At 41.5% G+C, this 19,756-nt stretch overlaps 1 protein-coding gene across 9 annotated transcripts; it reads left to right on the top strand.

Moving 5' to 3' along the window:
- Nucleotides 1-175: 175 nt before the first annotated feature.
- On the top strand, nucleotides 176-19,748 carry Srsf1 (serine and arginine rich splicing factor 1). Of its 9 annotated transcripts, none has more exons than XR_008222510.1 (8): nucleotides 176-487; nucleotides 1,012-1,196; nucleotides 1,587-1,759; nucleotides 1,956-2,142; nucleotides 2,522-2,640; nucleotides 5,570-5,697; nucleotides 16,826-16,872; nucleotides 19,028-19,748. XR_008222510.1 is itself a non-coding variant. In XM_052758597.1 (5 exons), the coding sequence occupies exons 1-5, from the start codon at nucleotides 294-296 to the stop codon at nucleotides 2,542-2,544; spliced, it is 762 nt and encodes a 253-aa protein (XP_052614557.1). In that variant the 5' UTR covers nucleotides 176-293; the 3' UTR covers nucleotides 2,545-4,041. The 9 variants fall into 9 exon arrangements, 1 of the variants encoding a protein (XP_052614557.1); XR_008222507.1 differs by having other exon boundaries at nucleotides 5,570-15,815; XR_008222512.1 differs by having other exon boundaries at nucleotides 5,570-16,872; nucleotides 19,028-19,171; nucleotides 19,518-19,748.
- The last annotated feature ends 8 nt before the right edge of the window (nucleotides 19,749-19,756 follow it).

The raw sequence follows: 19,756 nt of genomic DNA, 5'->3' as shown, positions 1-19,756 counted from the left end.
CCCGGGGCGCCAGGGACTTTTTCCCCTCCGTGCGGAGGGTGACGTCGCGCGTGCGCGCCCTTCTCAGCACCCGTTACGGCCCGTGCGCGTGCGCACTGAGGCGGCCTGGCCGCTTCCTCCGGCTTCTCTTCCTCTCGCCCCCTCCCCCCCCCCATATCAGTGCGCCGAGCTGATAAAGGCGCCATTTTGGACGGGCCGCGGGAGACGTGGTGCCGCTGAGGGCTCGCTCTGCCGTACGCTAGGCTTGGTGGGAAGGCCTCTCTCCTCGAGTCCGCGCTTTTTCCGTCGCCGCCATGTCAGGAGGTGGTGTGATCCGTGGCCCGGCGGGGAACAACGACTGCCGCATCTACGTGGGTAACCTACCTCCGGACATCCGAACCAAGGACATTGAGGACGTGTTTTACAAATACGGCGCCATCCGCGACATCGACCTGAAGAACCGCCGCGGGGGACCTCCCTTCGCCTTCGTTGAGTTCGAGGACCCGCGGTGAGGCAGCGTGGGGCTGGCGGCCTTGAGAGGAGATAGAGGCTGGAGTAGTTGGGGTGTGTGTGGGGGGGGGAAGGCTCCGAGGCCTGAACATAACGCGGGGCGGGGGTGGCGGCGGCGGCGGCGGTGGGGGGGTGTGCAGGGAAGGAGGGGCTCCGAGGCTGGGAGCGAGGCGCTATCGCCCCTGCAGGAGTCGAGTAAGGAGCCGAAGTCGGCGTGTTGTCTCCGGTGGCTGGCCGCCTCGGACGTCCCCAGAGCCCATGCGCAGCCCCGGAGCGGGAAACTGAGGCGCCCGAGGGCTGGCGTGGTGGTCGGGAGCCTGCCCGGCGTGGTTCTGGGTGGGGGAGGGGCCGGCCCTATTATGCGGCGCATGTGGGCCCCGGCGGCGCCGTGGGTGCGCATGTGCGCCGTCCGTCCGCGCCTTCCCGAGTGGCTGGCGAGCCGGGCCGGGGGGTCGGTCGGCTGGCCCGCCGGCCGGGCCGGGCCGCTCCCTCATCCCCCTGGTGCTTTCTGTGATCACGCAGAGACGCGGAAGATGCGGTGTACGGTCGCGACGGCTACGATTACGACGGCTACCGTCTGCGGGTGGAGTTCCCCCGAAGCGGCCGCGGGACAGGCCGAGGCGGCGGCGGGGGCGGCGGCGGCGGAGCTCCGAGAGGCCGCTATGGCCCGCCCTCCCGGCGGTCCGAAAACAGAGTGGTTGTCTCTGGTGAGTTGACTCCCGTGTGGGTTAAAAGACGTCGTCCCCCCGCGGGACTGGTTTGGCAACGACAAGTTTTGCTGTCTGGTTTCTTTTCTTTCTTTCTTTTTTTTTTTTCTTTTCCACGGGGGTCTTAAAGTGCTTCGGTCTTTGGGGTGAATTTAGTAAATAAAGATTACTGTGGTGGTGATTTAACCCAAATTAGGTTGCAGTACTAGCCTATGAAGATCCTTTACAAATAAGTATGGACTCTGGATCTCAGACTCTTACCAGCTCTTTACCTGGAAACACTTAAGTACAATCATTAAGTATTTTAAAATAATCTTTGTTCCGATGTACATTATACATTAACGTGGAACAGGATAATTAGCATTAAGTGGGGGGAAATCACTTTTTCAGGACTGCCTCCGAGTGGAAGCTGGCAGGATTTAAAGGATCACATGCGTGAAGCAGGTGATGTATGTTATGCTGATGTTTACCGAGATGGCACTGGTGTCGTGGAGTTTGTACGGAAAGAAGATATGACGTATGCAGTTCGAAAACTGGATAACACTAAGTTTAGATCTCATGAGGTAGGTTATACACTTATTCTTTTCTTTGGCCAGAATTGGATACAGTGTTCTTAACAGTGGAATGTGAAGGTAAGGATACAGGCAAGGGTGTCCATGTAAATTACCAGAGACCTGGTCTGTCTTTGTATTCATTCAGCATGTCTGAAGACAGGTGAAAGCTGAGATCTTTCAATGGAAAGTTCTGTCTATCCAATAGGGAGAAACTGCCTACATCCGGGTTAAAGTTGATGGGCCCAGAAGTCCAAGTTATGGAAGATCTCGCTCTCGAAGCCGTAGTCGTAGCAGAAGCCGTAGCAGAAGCAACAGCAGGAGTCGCAGTTACTCCCCAAGGAGAAGCAGAGGATCACCACGCTATTCTCCCCGTCATAGCAGATCTCGCTCTCGTACATAAGATGATTGGTGACACTTTTTGTAGAACCCATGTTGTATACAGTTTTCCTTTACTCAGTACAATCTTTTCATTTTTTTTAATTCAAGCTGTTGTGTTCAGAATGGGCTAAAGTGTTGAATTTGCATTCTTGTGTAATATCCCCTTGCTCCTAACATCTACATTCCCCTCACGTCTTTGGTAAATTGTATTTTAAGTGATGTCATAGACAGGACTGTTTAAATTTAGTTAATTTCCATGCTCTTCAGACTGTGATATTGTGTAAATGTCTATTCTGCTCTGGTTTGTGTGAAATGGGATGTTGGGGGTGTTTGTGGTTATCTTACTTGGGGAAGTTCTTATGTTTATCTTGCTTTTCATGTGTCTTTCTGTAGACATATCTGAAGAGATGGATTAAGAATGCTTTGGATTAAGGATTGTGGAGCACATTTCAATCATTTTAGGATTGTCAAAAGGAGGATTGAGGAGGATCAGATCAATAATGGAGGCAATGGTATGACTCCAAGTGCTATTGTCACAGATGAAATTGGCAGTATTGACCTTATACTAAAAGACAAGGGTGAAAATTTTTATCTACCTTAAAACACTTGCAAACATCTTAATGCAGTTACCTTTAGCTACAATTGCTTTGCTTTTTAAACCTTGGCAATTGTGGCAAAATTGCCCATTTTGTAACAGTTATTTGCTCCCTCCCCCCCTTTTTGTTTTAATAGGGACTAATGTGGGAAGAATGGCTAATTTGTCACAGTGCTTAGTTACAACTGTTAATGTGTGGCCTGCTGTTGGTGTACATGTGGGTACAGGGTGTCTATTTCCAAACAGAGTATAATATCAATACTGCTAAATCTGCATGTCCTCTGTGTGACTGATAGAGCGTTGTTATTTCATTTTTTAAAGACAAAATGACAGCAAAATATAGAATTCCAACGTATTAGTGTAGATAATCTAGTTGGGAGTACTTTAAGTCTCACCTTCCCTTTTAATATTCATAATTGACTCATGTTAAAACACTTTAATTTACAAGCTAAATTGCAGATGGGAGCAATAGATTTAGTTTAGACTTAGGTGGGTAGCAGTACCAGTAAACTTCAATTACATAACTTTGCAGCCACAAAACCTGTGATACCTGTACAATAACAAGTGTTGGCATTATCAGTTGAACTGTAAATATAAAGTGCTTCTTCCAGTTAGTCTCTATAATGATTAAGTTTCTAAAATTTATCTAAACACCATACAGAAACTTGTTTTGGGGAATTTGATAGTTATTGATGTACATCTGTTAAACTGATGACAGACATAACTCATCATTCCCCAGAAACCTTTTTTGATTACAGTATCTAACATTTTGCCTCCTCTTTTTTGGTTTTGCTGGTTATAAAGGTTTGGATTGGAGAGGGCTCACTGGATCCCAATCCTTGGAGCTGGATCATTGGATTCAAATCATAATGTGGATAGGATAGGGAGGATGAATTACCAGGATTCATGGAGCGGGATCAGATTACCAGGAACATAGGAGTGGATTCCTTCCTGCCCCAACCAAACCGCATTCGTGTGGATTTTTTTTTCATTCAACTTAATTGGCTATTCTAAAGAGTTTTTTTCCTATTTTTGACGATTGGAGCCCTTAAGATGCACGATGGAATTGTGTTTTGCATTTTTTGGTAAAAGGAGCAAAGCGAGGACCTGGAGATATACGCTGGAGCAATCTCCTTGGAAGGATTCAGCACGAGTAGATGGTAAACATTTAAAGGGGAAAGGGGGGGTTTGTTTAAAATAGTAAATCAGTAAGTCACTTCTAAATTTAAAGAAAACAAAATTGGAGTTGAAGAATAAGTAGGTTTCCAATTGGCTATTGCCGTTTTTCTTTGAAAAATAAACATTTTTTAAAAAACGATGCATGGTTGTCCTTTTTCCTCTTCATGTAAAATTTTGCTGAGTAACTAGTGTATCAGTTATTTCTTTAAATTGATAAGATTCTGACTTGTCTATGTGTTAGTAAATTAAAAATTCTAATAAATGATAATAACTGTCTCTTACTGTTGTGGAAGTCTTAAGGGGATAATAAACTGAGTGTAAGGCAGTCATGTATGTAGTACAATTATGTAGGGGTAATAGTCTGGAAATTAAGCTTTCATATTTTGCTAAAGTGTGATTAAGAACTTATAGGTGCTGTTTATTTTGGTAATACTTTAGGCAAATACATTTTTGTGCAAAGTTGATTGATAGCTAGTGAGTTTAGATATTAGCTTAGAGGTAACCATTGAGATCCTTGGTGAAACTCAAATCCTGTATTAACATTAGCAGGGGAATTAGAATGTAGTGCAAAACTTTGAATTGTGGACAGTATGCTGGCAGATTAACTGCTTATTGGGTGAATCAATGTCTTGTAAATCTTTTAAGCCATAAAGAGTATTCTGTCCCCAAACTTAGTGTTCTGTATTAAATCAGCAATTCTATCTTAACTCTACTGTTGTATCTGATAGCCCCTGCTTAGATTGGAGTATGGAAATTTTATTTAAAATCCCAAGTTTCTGATTTCCTTCTAGTTAGAATGAATAAACCACTCATCAGTATCCCAGTAGAAATAGCTAGATCTTTAATCTTTCCCTTGTGTTGCAGATTGAATTTCAGGTTATTTAGATATAAGATAACATATAGGGGAGACCAGGAATCTTGATAGGTTCAAGAAATTTGCATGAGGTTACTCAACCTGTATGTTTTAATGAACTTTAAAAAAAAAAGACTCCTGGAAGAGAAGGTGCTGAGTGCAAAACTAGGGTTTCACTTTAGGTAAAGCAATGTAGACTCATTCAGCTTAAGTAGCTGTAGTTACAGAATTCAAAATATAACCAAGGGGCAGAAATTTGCTTTTGAAAAGATCTTTAAGGAATTAGCATAATTAAACATGGCATGATTAAAAGTTTAAATGTGAATATAATGTTTTCAAATATATTGAGGAAACTTCTCAATTGGTGGGTTGTTTTCCCTCCAGATGGCCTTGCTCTGGTCCAGCCTTTCCCAGAATTCAGTATATAGCCCAGGCTGGGCTCAAACTCCAAAGCAATCTTATCTCCTAACTCTGGGATTATGGATGTGAACCACCATGCCCAATTTACTAAAATAATCTTGAAAGGTGAATGTGAGCTAAATATAAACAAATGTGAGCTATTTTGAATGCTTTGGAAATAGGACCAAAAAAATGGTCTCTATTCAAGGTTATCTGTTTTAAGTAGTTCAGCCCTAGATTGGAAATGAGAAAAGTATTCTTTGCCATACAGGCTTGGGTTTGAACACTAGAGAGCAGTTTTTGTAAAAAATAAATTTTAAGTCTTAAATAGGCCTATACCCATACTAACAATTTATACCATTTTGGAAATAAAAATACTACCTTGATTTCCACCCCCCCTTCTCTGTTCCCTTAGGATATTGTAGGGACTCTGATTAGTTTTTCTAACCAAGAAAGCACTTAAATCTCTTTAAGCAAGTACTTTGCATAACATCTGATTGAATAATCCAACTTGCTGTTCAGCTCATCCTACTGGAGACAAAGGTAAGACATATTTTGATACCTAGTTTGGGATCTGAATTTTAAGAACTAAAGTTTGGAATGAATAATTTCTCTTGCAATGTGTCCCCCCCCAAGCTTTTTAGTAATTTTGAGTGTTTGTAGATCACCCATCTTAATTCTGGAGTTGCATATGATAAAAGCTAAGGTCAGCTTTTCCTAGTTTTGTCTATGAACCATGCTTTTGTAGGACTGGTGCTGTTCGCAGCTTCCTGTGGTCAAGGTCAGTTTCTGGTGTTTGCCTTTTTGCTTTGTATATGAAATTTGTAGTTAAATTACAAATGAAATAAAATACACGTATTTAAATAGAATTAAAAGGAGAGAAAGTATTAGACTGAGTTCTGTTGTAACAACCACTGTGACTTATTTCTATCATGATTTGAAGACAGATTGACAATCTGCAATTCTGAAATCATTAAAAAAAAAAAAAAGCCCCTGAATACTGGGGATTGTTGAGCCAGTTGAATGTAAAATCTGACCAGAATGCTACCTTCATTGTGTAATTAATGTCACTAACAAGTTTGCCAGCAAAAATACTAGTGCACTCTTGATTACAAAATTGCACAGGCATTTTTGAAGGTATTTTTATATATATGGTATATGTGGTAAGATCTTCATGTAAAGTATGAACAACCATGAGTCCCAAATACATCTCGACGGGCAAGGAGTTTTATGTAGAATTGTACTAGTACTACAGAGGATTAGTGCTGCTATGTCATTTTGGGAGTGAATAAAAGGCTGTTACTTTGGAACCCTTACTGAGATTTAAGTTCTCCATCCTTTTAGACTGAATCAGATACTAGAAGAAAAGGTGTCCCCCACCTAGTGTATTCTGTTACTATATAGTTGACATTGGCAGACTGTTTACTTCATGGAAGGGAATATACCCACAACATGTAGTGCAGTCCTAAGGGTAGGGGTTTAGATTTCAGAGTTTGTAGGGTTTTTGTTTTAAGGTTTTTATATCTATGTGTTGGAGTGTTTTTTCTGTGCGTAAGTATGTCCTTTGTGTGAGTGATGCTTTTGGATACCAGAAGAAAACGCTGGGTTCCCCTAGAACTGGAGACTGGACAGTTGTGAACTGTGGGGTGCTGGGAACCTGAACCTACGTCCTCTGGAAAAGCAGTGAGTGTTCTTAACAAGCCATCTCTCCAAAGTCTGTTATCAGTCTTAAGGAACCTTGCCCATTCTGGTTCTATGAGAAAGATTAAAATGTGAAGAGATCAGAAAAAGTTTTACTGTAATTGTTGAATAAATCTTGCAAAATTTTTTTTTGCTTTAGAGCAAAGAAGTTAACAGCATATTTAAACTAACACTCAACTTTCCATGGTTGAGAATTTCAGAGTGCTGGTGTTTTTTTGTTTTTAAGTTAGGAAGCTCTGTTTGATAATCTAGAATTTGGTTGTGCCTTGTAGGGATCAAAGGGAGGATATTTTCTTGTTGGCTTCATAGTACACAGAAAATAGAATAAATTGATGTTCTCTACAAGTTAATTCCAGAAATCTACTCCAGAGGTAACAGTATTTTTTAGTGTGCTGAGAATTTGAACCCAGGGCCTCAGATGCTGGGTCAGTGCTTTACCACAGAGCTATGTACAACTTAAGACTTACCTACAGCATTTTGATAGTGTCAGTGGGTTACAGAGGAAAGAAAAGTCATGCATGGCTTATTTGTGAGGTTCCCATTTAGGTAAGTAAAGCAGAGTTTTTAGCTGAGTGCTTTATCTTAAAAAAAGATGGAGGCAGTAAACATCTTGATTTCTATAACATAAGATGTACAGTAACTAAGCTATTGGTGAAGGGGTCTGCAATTGAGAGACATACAGGATACTTAACTACCACTAGTATCTATGACTTGTTCCCTGCAGTGGTTTTATTAAGTAATAGGGAAAATCAGTTGGCCACAAGAGGGAGCTCTGCTTCAAAACTGAGGAAATGAGCTTTACTGCAATGCCATTACAGTATTATTAATCACCCGTGAAGTTAGGCGGTTTGGCTAGGTTTTCTTCCTGTAATCAATGAGCAATGCTCTTCTACATTTTACATGACTGGAATCCATGTAGGTTTTGAATAGTGGTTACCCTAAGAGGAACTCAACTATAAATTAGAATAACAGGAAGTAGGTATACTTCCAGATCTTTTTCTCTCTGGCAGGTTTAGGAGTAATGTATTTCTAATGAACTTTTAATGATAACTTGTACCCAACCTTGTCAGTTTAGTTATCTTGTAGGCAGGCTGTGCTGTGACCAAAAAGTCTATACAAGACCTCTTTTTTAATTAATTTTTTAAACTTTATTTTATGTGCATTGGTATGAAGATGTCTGATCTCCTGAACTGGAGTTAACAGTTGTGAGCTGCCATGTGGGTGCTGGGAATTGAGTTCTCTGGAAGAGCAGTCAGTGCTCTTAACTCCTGAGCCATGTCTCCAGCCCCAGTACAGACAGGTCTTTTGACATGATTATTTACTGACCGTTTAAGAGCTGGAGATTACTGAGAGTGAAAGTTTGTTACCATTAGCTTCTCTGTCCCAATTTTATTCTCCCCTCCCCCCAAAATCACCCACAGAGGAAAGGACACAAATGCATGCTCCTTTCTGTGGGAACTGCTAAAAAAAAAAAAAAAAAAACTGCCACTTGGAAAAATAAGACATTGATTCCTTTTTATTTTATTTATTTATTTTGGTTTTTTTCGAGACAGGGTTTCTCTGTGTAGCTTTGCGCCTTTCCTGGAACTCGCTTTGGAGACCAGGCTGACCTTGAACTCACAGAGATCTGCCTACCTCTGCCTCCCAAGTGCTGGGATTAAAGGCGTGCGCCACCACCACCCAGCTCCTTTTTATTTTTATATGTGTTGGTGTTTTGCCTGCATGTATGTATGTCTGTGTAAGGGTGTCTGACATCTGGAACTGGAGTTAGAACAGACAGTTGTGAGCTGCCATGTGGATGTTTGGAATTGAACCAGGGTCCTCTAGAAGAGCAGCCATTGCTCTTAACCTTTGAGCCATCTCTTTAGCCCTGGAAAACAAGACATTGTAAGTGGACAAATTATTTTTGCAGTTGAGAAGACACTGATCAAATTTATATGATGTATTTCCCTGCTTATTAAAAGTGCTGGAGGCTATACATGGGGCTGCAAGTTTGAACACTATTAAGCCATGTATGGTGATAATACACAGTAACCACAGCATTCAGATAAGCTATGACAAGATTACCATTTGAAGGCCAGCTTGGTCTCCTTGAATCAATTTAACATGTAAAAGAGGCACTCTGAATTCCCTTTGTAATGGATTCTTTTTAGGAATCCTGCACCTGTGTCTTAGGTGTCTTCTGCCCTTTTCCTGTTCACTCTAATGGCTATACTTACATCAGATAAAACTCTTCCTCTCCCCCCACCCCCCACAAAGTTTCTCTGTGTAGTTTTTGGACGCTCTGTAGACTAGGCTGGCCTTGAACTCGGAGATCCTCCTGGCTTTGCCTCCCCAGTGCTGGGATTGAAGGTGTGCGCCACCACGCCCAGTGTAAAGCTTGATAAATTCCAGCTTTTCATTACACAGATGATTCTCTTAATAAAAGAAGGGCTAAGTTTAGATTGCTAAAATGTCAGAGGACATGACAAGATTGTTGAAATATTAGAGGACTTCAGGAGTTAAGTTGGGGGTCCTTTCCAGGCTGTAGCAAGTAGGGATGGAAACCTAAAAATGACTGTAGTCCTGGGCTCAAATATATTTACCAGTAACAGCATGCCCTGGAGATTTTAGCTACAGAATACTAAAGTGATAGCACATTATAAGACTAGAAATGTAAAATGTTGGTAAGTTGTACAGTAAACATACTGTAACAACTAAAATGAAAAAAAATTGCTTCCCCTGAAGTGAGAAGAGTAGTAAATTTCAGCGAGGTAATAGCCAAGTTCATTCTTCACCCTCCGTGCCACCATGTCTATTGACTTGAACCAGACTAGTTCTGGAGTTCATTTATTCTAAGACAGAGTCTCGCTATGTAACTGACCTCAACTCTCAACTTGAAATTCTCCCAAGTGCCACTGAAATCGGAGTGGAAATTTGTTGCTTAAATTTGTCGCACATCCCCACTTGACATTTCAGCATTCTTGTCTGTACTCAGGTCTGTTACTGATGTATTTTACCTGGTTTCAGTGAGAAGCCTTCATCCTGGCTATCAAATACGATCTTCCTAAAATGTCACTACCATTTGTCAATTATATTTTACCGTTCCAGTTTTTAATCACTGTTAAGTCATGTCCCTTTGACATGGGAATGCTAACTGACCGACCCTTTGGTTTTGCTTTTGTGTGTCTGCTTGCTTAATACACTCCTCATTAGCAGTCTCACTGCCTCAAATCTTAACGGGCCTCAAGGTTCAGCTCAAGTTATACTTATTCTTGATCTTGAAAAGTCAACATGCCAAAGCCTTTTTAGGAACTTTTAAAAAAGTATCTTATGTTTTGCTTGCATGTTTGTCTCTGCACCACATACGCAGTGTAGGATCCGCTGGGACCAGTTGTGAACCTGCATGTGGATGCTGGAAATCAAACCCAGATCTCTTGCACTTGCTAAATACTTAGTTGTAATTTTCTACAAGATGCATTTAATCACCTCAATTTATTTTAATGTTTTTATATGTTAATTTTTGCCATCCAATGGGATTTTAGTGGCTATTTTCCCAAGAACCAAGTGCAGGGCTGCTGCAGGTTTAAATGGGCAGGAAATGATAGAGAGAAAAGTGGTATGGGCGCTCTGTTAGTTAACTGACTAGATTATAAAAAGGATTGTATTTTTAATATTGGGCCACATCTCAACTGTCTTGATGACAAGAAGCCAGGATTGGTGATGCACAGTATAATCCCAGCCTTCCAATACTCCAGAGGCTGAGACAGGAGCATCTAGGTCATCATGAGCTAGCTATATAGAGCAGGACTATCTCAAAAACAAAAACCCACTAGTAGGTGGCATCAATCTGGTGATACATATAATCTCAGCACAAGGAAGCTAAGGGAAGATGGCTACACAGTGATAGCTGTGATAGTCCATTGGGTGTTTGATTTTTGTTTTTTGGGAGTCTTTATGCAGAGGCTATACGTAGAGCAGGCTGACCTTGAATTCAGAGATCTGCCTTCCTCTTCCCAGTGCTGGGGTCAAAAGCATGTGCCACCATGTCCGGTGACAACTTGTTTTAAGACTATGATGGCATTGTTCCTAAGTACTTTCTAAAGTCTCATTTTCTCATCTTTCCCTGAGTTGGATTCTTACAGTGGAAGCCTAAATATGACCTGAATTTAGTGGCCCTTCCCCAGAATCACTGTAGATTCCTCAGTATTTTTGTTGGACAGCAAATAGGTAACATTACAGAAATTTATACATTAGCATATAAGGTTGTTTGGGGGGTTAGAAACTCTTACTTCAGGTCCTGACCCTAGTCTTCAGGCTGATAACTCTTTGAGAAAACTCAAAGCCAAACAACACAGAATACAGATACTTAACTCATTTAAATCTCCACAACGCACTCATTCCTTTAACTTAGAAATTCTTCCAGCTGACTGGAGAGATGGCTCAGTGGTTAAGGGCAGTTGATTCCCTTCCAGAGGACCTACATCTTGCCTGTAACTCCCACCTCCAGGAGATGTGAGGCCCTCTTGTGGCATAAAAGTAAATCTTTAAACAGTTTAAACAAAACCACAACTAAGTGTCAGGCATGGTGGCAGAGGTAGATGGATCTCCATAGGGAAATCCAGGTCAGCTGGAGCTACTTAGTGAACCTCAAAAACAAGTAATTATCTCTTGATTAGCTAATAGCTGAAGAGTTTTTGGTTGAACTAGTGGCATTCTATTCTGCTTTTTGCATGTTTAGATGTCACATGTATGAACTAAATGCATTCTCTTTAGATTGTTAAAGTTTTAATGTATATTTGCCCACTGCCAGGTACATGGCTCTTTGTTTGGGGGTTTCTTTAAAATATTTTTTACATATATGACTATTTGACCTCTATGCATGTATGTGTGCCATATGCATGCTTGTTGGATCCCCTGGAAATGGAGTTACAGATGGTTTTGAGCCAGACCTGTTTTTTTAATTTCCTGAATTTCTTGCAATGTGCCCAGTTACACCATCATGCACAACAGAATAAATGTGAATATATTTGCAAAATCTGAGGCAAATGAGTTACTTAGTTTAGATCTGTGATGCATGTGTCCTCTGGTCAGAATTGGCTTATTCCCAGAGTAGCAGCCTCAGCTTCATGCTCTTGTTCTCTCTTCTTTTTATTGGGAAAATGGATAGGATGTATATATGATGTTTATTGTGGTTGGGTTTTGTTTTGTTTTTTAGATGCGGTATCACATAGTTCAGCCTGGCCTTAAACTCCATTTCCCAAATGCTGGGAATAAAGGCATGCACCATCAAACCTGGATTTGGTGACTTTTTTTTGAGACAGGGTTTCTCTGTGTAGTTTTGGTGCCTGTCCTGGATCTCTCTCTCTCTCTGTAGACCAGGCTGGTCTCGAACTCACAGAGATCTGCCTGGCTCTGCCTACAGAGTGCTGGGATTAAAGGTGTGTGCCACCACTGCCTGGTGGATTTGGTGACTCTTAAAGTAATGGCTAACTTTCAAATGGTGCTGACAGTTTTTCATTTAATGCTAACTTTATTTTGGAGTTTGAAGAAATACCTTACAGATGTTAAAAATGGTAAGACTAAAACATGAATCCAGATCCTCTGCTTACTACTAACTAGCTCCCCCCTCCCTTCTCTCTACCTCCCTTTCAATTGGGAATTTCTTTAGAAGAAACAAAAGTGAATACCATCTGCAGTAACTACCTCATGCCACCAGGGTGTCCCATGGTACTGTCTGATCTGTGTTCTCAACCCTGGTTTTGGCCTAGAGCCCAGCTCCAAGACAGTGAAATGCTTGACTTCCTGGCTTTCCAGTGTGCAGTGAACAGAGCTTAGAAAAGCCTTTGCCCTTTTTTGGCCCCGTGGAAGGACAACAGGTCACACAGAGGTCGGGCTTAGCCAGCCACTCAGTAAGGAGGCAGCAGCCCTGTAAAGACAGTAGGATGCCAAAGGACCTGTTAATGGTAAATGTCAAAAGATCCCTACTTGTGTTTTTGTTTTTTGAGATACATCCAGCCTGACCTCAAATTTGCTATGTAGCCAAAGATGACTTTTGATCTTCCTGCCTCCACCCTTTAAGTGCTAGGACTACAGGGTCTAGAGACTTCAATGCCTGGTTTATGAAGCACTTGGAGTAGAACCCAGGCCTCTTTGCATGTTAAGCAAGCAAGCAAGCATTCTACCAGCTGAGTTAGGTCCCCAGCTTCTGCATTGGCTGAGCATATATTCAAGTCTGTATTAGTAAATTAGATCCACAAAAGCAAACCCAAATTGAATGGGGGGGGGGGCAGGGGGATTAGTTTTCTTTTTCTTTTCTCTCTCCCCTCTCCCCTCTCCCCCTCCCCTCTCCCCTCTCCTCCCCTCTCCCCTCTCCCCCCTCTCTCATGTATAGCCCTGGTTGTCCTGGAACTCACTTCTTAGACTAGACTTGACTGCCTTTGCCTCCTAGTGCTGGGATTAAAGGCATGTGCCACCACTTGGCTGACCTGAATTATTAAGCATTCTGGATAGGCAAGTTTTTAAAGTTGGTCTGGTGAACTTGCCTATTTCTAGTTTGCAGTAAAAATGTTTGCATTATACTTAGCTTGAATATAGCCTACAACTGATTTAAATTCATGTAAACTGGGAAGGTTGTCCTTGAGATGCCCTGACTAGCCTTTCAAAATGTTCAGTGCATTTTTCTATTTTGAATTCTCATCATGGCCTGATTGGGGACTATGTAAGCCATTTCTCTTTAAGTGAAGCTGTTAGGAGAGACTGAATACACTGCTGATTTGAAGTACTGGATTTGTGATGTCATTTTCCCTTTCTCCTTGAATTCCTTTAGATGTGTTTTCATCCCACTAGGTTTTTGGCTTTGTTTTTAATTTTTATTTTACGTGTATGAATGTTTTGCCTGCCTGTATGTCTGCACTATGTGAGTTGCCTGGTGCCTGAAGAGGGTGTCATGTTCCCTAAAATTTATAGATTTACAGACGTTTGTAAGCGTGATGTGGATGCTGTGAATCAAACTTCAGTACTCTGAAAGCAGCCAGTGCTCTTAACCACTGAGCCTTCTCTGCAGCCCATTTTTAATGTTTTATTCCATCGTGTGTGTGTGTGTGTGTGTGTGTGTGTGTGTGTGTGTGTGTGTGTGTGTGTGTATTGTAGTGTAAGTGTGGAAAGTCAGGACAGCTTGGTGGGAATCAAGGACAGATGGTCACACCTGGCAGTAGCACCTTTACCCGCTGAGCCATCTCACCCCTGATTTCTTGTCTTGTTCTGGAGTTCAAGCAAAGTTCCTTATCTATGCTAAGCAAGTGTTGGATCTCTCCCAGCAATGAAAACCTCTCATCTTATCCTTGGTTAAGTTAGCTTGAATTTAGCTTGAATTTTCATAGTTCTCTGATGAGAAGATTGGTAGATGGTACTAAGTCAACCTTCTGCCGTATAACTTTTTTTGAGAGCAGGTCTATTATATAGTCCTGGCTGTCTTGGAACTCGCCATGTAAACCAGACTGGACTCAAACTCAGAGATCTGCCTGCTTCTGCTCTGCCTGCTTCTGCTCTGCCTCCCAAGTGCTGGGATTAAAGGCGTGTGCTACTTTCATATAGCTTTCTTTTCTTTCTTTTTTAGGTTTTTTGAGGCAGGGTTTCTCTGTGTAGTTTTGGTGCCTGTCCTGGATCTTACTATGTAGACCAGGCTGGTCTCGAACTCACAGAGATCTACCTGCCTCTGCCTCCTGAGTGCTGGGATTAAAGGCCTGCGCCACCACCGCCTGGCTCATATAGCTTTCATAAGTGATCAGAATAACTGTTTCATTGAAATAGAGTAATGTATTAAACATGTATGGGGGCCTCCTCAGGTGTTAGCATTAGTTTTTTTTAAGTGTTCCTATGTAGCCATAGACAAATTGCTCTAAGTTACCAATTCAAACATACAGGTATCAGTAAGGGGTGTTTTTCATCCTAGATTATACGTAGTTTAATGAGTTAGTCTAAAATACTTTTCATATGTGGAACGGAACTACACTGTGACGTTCCTATCTGAAGTGAATACCCAGACCAGAAATGGTGTGTGTTACAAACCTAGCAGTGGGCTTTACACTTAGTGCACAGGAAGCATTTGTGCTGCCTCGGGGTGACTACCATCAACTGAGCTTCCAGTGCTGAATGAAAGCTGAGAGAAAGTGAAAGAAGAGATGGGAAGAAAGAGGAAGTTAGGGAACAGCTGGAAGGGGAGGGATGAGTCTTCTATAGATTAGTAAAACAAAAGCAGAGGGCAGGATCAGGTCCCCAAACTTCTGTCAGTAGAGTAGAGCCTTGTATACTTTGAGGCCACAGGTACGTCAGAGAAATAGCTAGTCTTTCCTGCGTGCCATAGTACTAATCCCCTGAGTCGAATGCTATCCTGTCCTAAAATTTCTTCAAACTGAGCAGAAAGCCCTCTGCCAGTGTGCACGGAAACTAAGGATCAAGTATTTGGACAACAGCAGGTATATATTATTACAATTTAAAGAGTAAATGATGGGCTGAGGGAAAAAAGGAAATATTAAGTACAGCTTCTGTCCCTTTGTAGAGAGAACTACTTACCTGCCCTTTCATATCATTTATGCCTGGACTGGAGAACCAAATGTACCTTACAGTTCAGAGACTCAAGGTCAAGAAACATCCTTCAAAGAGTTCATTCCCGCTTCTGGAAGCTGAGTCAGATCTTAGGCTTACCTGGTCTTCTGTCGCCCTCATTTGGCTTATTTTCTAGACCAGAACAGCTTTTCCAGACTCTAATCTGGCTAGTCTTGTGATGTTTGCTGTTCACCTCTTTAACCCAGAGAAGTTGCTGCATTGATCCTCAACACTGGTTTCCTGATTTCCCTCTTCCTGTCACTACCACAAATTGAGGAACAACCCACCTCCACAGACTGAAAATCAAAGTGGGCCAGTAGAAGAAAAACTGAAGAGGATTGTTTCTGTTGAAGTAAAGGGTGCTTACAAAATAGGTTTGGCTTTGTTCCACTTTTCATAAAAACTTTTGGAGAGGTACTACAATTAGTAAAAATTTTACATGTAAATAGTATTTTTAGATTGATGGCATCATGCTGATGAATTTCACTTTATTCTCAATATATTTGGTGTAGAAGCAGTAGCCACTGAGAAGGGATCTGTCTAAATCAGCAACTTTAGAGGCTTTGATGATATAACCGAGGCCAACTAAGTTTGTAGGACTGTTAAGTTATCTGCTGCTCTAGGGACCTGGGGCATCTCAGGGGAGTGAGGAACAGGTGCCCAAGGAGAAGTGCTGGTGCCTGAATGTGTTTTCCAGATGTATCAAATTTCTTGGTGTATTTTTGACCTGTGTTTGTTTCTTTCCTTCTGTGGCCTATGCTGTTTTGCTTATTATTTGTTCACTATTCCTTTTTACTTACTGAGGCTTAAATCTAGGAATTATCACATGATAGACAAATGTTTTACCATGGAGTTATACCTGCAGCTCTTACTTGTTAGGTATTCTGTCACCCAAGAGTTATAAAATGGAAGCTAGCATTTTGACAAATGCTTTATGAATGAAACTGATAGGTATATTGTTGATTTTTGACATAGTCAAAAAGAGTTAAGATGAAAAATGTGTTTCTATGAACTTAGATTCAGTTTTTGAAGTCTTGGGTCATGACCTTTTGTAAAAAATACTTTTAATCAGGTTCGAATACCAGCTGGACTTGACTATTCAAGTTGTCAAGGAACTTAAATAGGTGTTCAGGAATAAAGAAATCTTTATTGTTTTCCTCTTCATCTTGCCAATTAAAACAGACAGCTAGCAATGACATGTTGGAGTGGTTCTCCAGTCAAAGGGAGGAGAGTACTTGTGCTGTCCTTCTGGCAAGCCTTCCCTTTTTTTCTGGCAGGGGTATGCTTTCTCCCATGGTTGTATTGAGGCTGATGTTGAGCGGTGACACTTCTTTATGGCCACTACTTTTTGGTATTAATTGTAGCTCCTCCTTCCACTCCTCAGGTTTTGCTAAGTAGCCTTGGCTGACCTATACTCACTCTGTAGCCCAGGTTAGTCTCAACACTCTACAATCCTTTCCTCACCCTCCCAAGTAGAGGAATTGTAGTCCTGTGCCACCATTCTAGCCAATTCTGGTTATTTGTTGTGATTTTGGGTTTGTGTGTGTGTGTGTGTGTGTGTGTGTGTGTGTGTGTGTGTGTGCACATGCTGGATGTTAACTTGCCAATTTTAAGGTTTTTTTTGTTTTTTAGTTTTTTATTTATAGTATGTTTTATTTGAGACAGGGTCTCTAGCTCTGACTGCTCTGGAACTTGCTATGTAGACCAGGCTGGCCTTCAGCTCAGAGAGATCTGCCTACCTCTGCCTCCCGTGCTGGGATGAAAGGCATGGACCACTACTCCAAGCCTGAAGTTTCGTTTTAACTATACATTCTCTGCTAAAAGTTCTGGATTTTTTTAAAATTTTTATTTAAATAATTTTTACTTGCGAGATACTGGGTGGTTTTCTTCCATAGGCTTTGGATACTTTAGCAGAACTGAGCCAGGGGGTAATGTTTCCAGACAAGTCCTAGAGGTGTATTTGTCTTGCTGGTCCTCAAAGAAAGTTCTGGATTTTGTCTTTTTTCTTTTTCTTTTAAGCAGTCTTACTTGGGGACAGGCAATTGACAGCAGCAGAACTGCTTTCTACTTCTTGGGTTCTAAGTCTAGAAAAACAAAGTTTAATAGGCATCTTTGTCATATGTCATTAGTCTTAGGGCTATCTACTTGAGGGTTCTTGGAATGAGATAATAGAAAACCTGCCTCTTTCAGAGTGAGAAGACTGATTAATTGGCTCGGGATCTGCATTCTGAGTTTTCAGGCTCCAATTTGACCACTGAACCAGCAAAAATATTTACCTAGCACCTGCTGTATTTTAGCAGTATTCTAAGAATTTTAAATAACAGTTTTTATTTAGTTGGCCCTCGTGGGATAGGTATTCTGTCCATATTGTGTAGATCTAGATGAGTGACAGTCTGAGGTGAAAGGGGAATCTGAACAGAGTGAATTTGGAACCTGACTTGTTTGGGGAGGGGTGTGGGGGGGATTCAGATACAATTTTGTTTTGTTTTTGGCTTAGGAACCATTGATCGATTCACTGAAAGTTGGTTTTAATAATTGAGGTAAATATACTGAACTTGGACATTTGTAATCCTGACTGAACTTCAATATGAAGTCTGTGGAAACAGGCCTCATTAAGAGGGACTCATTTTGTTTATGGTTAATCTCCTAAAAGGAGAAATGCCCTTTTTAAGGATGGAGTCCTTGTTCTTAGTTGGTTTGATTATATTCCTTGAAAAAGTTGAATCTGGTTGTTTTTGAGTACATGTTCCAAACTTTGAGGTGGTTTTCCTTATGAAAAAGATCTAATATTTAAATTTTCATTAAATTGGAGAGATGGCTCAGTGATTAAGAGTGTATACTGCTCTTGTAAAGGACCTGGGTTCAGTTCCCAGCACCTCATGGCAGCTCACTACTGCTTGTAACTCCAGCTCCTGAGAATTCAGCACCTCCTTGGAAATCTGCTTTCCACATGCACATATACCCCATAATTAAAAATACAACATGAACATTTTAAAAAGATGGTTAATTTCCTTTTTAGGCAAGAGTTTAATCAGGAATTTTAGTTCTATCTGATGGATAGAGATGAAATTAGCCATTTCCCCCTAAAATCTAGCTCTTCTGTATGGGAGCTTAACTGTTTTCACTTGACCGCTACTTCCTGTTCATGGGGAAACCCCTACTGAGAGGCGCTATGAGAACTGCTGGGGAAGGGGTTTCTAGATCCCACAGTCTTGACATTAGAATGGTTTTGTAGTCCTGAAGCTTCATTTTGATCATAGTTTGAAAGAGTAGCTAAAGAGCAGCAGCTATACACAGGAAGAGGGAAAGCAAACACACAGAGACCTTGAATGAATCTTCTGAGGCAGGGAAGAAGCAGAGACTAGTAGCCACTGAAAGAAAATGCAGGGACATACTATGTCCAAGGTCAGAGCAAAAACATATTAGTTATCTTGGTTCCTTAGGTTTGCATCTTAGTTCTCTCCTTAGTTTACATGTATATGCAAACTTCTGCTTTCTGAAACATCAAGAGACACAGGGAATGTATAGCAGTTTAGCTGATGGATATATCAGAAACTCATTCATTCTCTGTCCCCTCCTGTCTTAGGCTGACCAGTTCTCTGGTGGTTACGGCTACTGATCCATCCAAACTGCTGGACTTCTCGTTCATACCCAAGGCCTCCAGGCAGTATCTAATGAGGAGTCAACACTAAAAGGAACCAGACCATCATTTCCCAGCCCCTTTATTCTGGTGACTGATGGACGAGTGCGAGAGGAATATATTTGCTTGTTTAATGGGTGGGAAAACAGATCAAGTTACTGTACCTCTTCAGTTTCTATTCTCAAGTTCTGCAACTGTGCTACTTGGATCATATATTGGGGGAAGTTGAAGATGTGTCTTTCATTAGAAGTGTCTGGAGGGGATAAGAGTCAGTTTGAAATATGTTGAAGTCCTGAAATAATGTGCCCATCTGAGGAATTTTTAAAAACAAGTTTATAAAAATACCATAGATGGAGCCTGCCCCCTCATTTCCCCACCACAGATTTCTGGGACTGGAGACACGTGTTTAATAATAGCTTGTCTCTGATATTCACAGTAGCTACCTCTATGTGAGGAAAGGATAGAAAACATTCAAGACTTCATTCGGGCTTATGATCTACAGATTCCAACCAGTAGCAGTGGCTGACTCCTACACAGAAGACTGGGAACTGCAAACAGGCTGGGGTCACCTCAGTGACATCTGACGCTGTCCAACCAGAAGTCTGACTTTTTTCTGGGGGAGGAGGGGTGAAAAATGTACTAAAAGACTAAAATAATTTTGTCTCTATACTTTCT

This window comes from Peromyscus californicus, unplaced genomic scaffold (assembly GCF_007827085.1).
Source record: "Peromyscus californicus insignis strain IS unplaced genomic scaffold, ASM782708v3 Scaffold_3__1_contigs__length_106647218, whole genome shotgun sequence".
NCBI classification, from domain to species: domain Eukaryota; kingdom Metazoa; phylum Chordata; class Mammalia; order Rodentia; family Cricetidae; genus Peromyscus; species Peromyscus californicus.
Note: the sequence above shows the minus strand (reverse complement) of the source record. Positions and strands in the feature narration are given on the sequence as shown.

Excerpts from the sequence above, each read along its gene's own strand:
- Srsf1 (XM_052758597.1), top strand. The coding sequence starts at position 294 with ATGTCAGGAGGTGGTGTGATCCGTGGCCCGGCGGGGAACAACGACTGC. Across the intron at positions 488-1,011 it reads GTTGAGTTCGAGGACCCGCG|AGACGCGGAAGATGCGGTGT; the intron begins GTGAGGCAGCGT and ends GTGATCACGCAG. Across the intron at positions 1,197-1,586 it reads AAACAGAGTGGTTGTCTCTG|GACTGCCTCCGAGTGGAAGC; the intron begins GTGAGTTGACTC and ends TCACTTTTTCAG.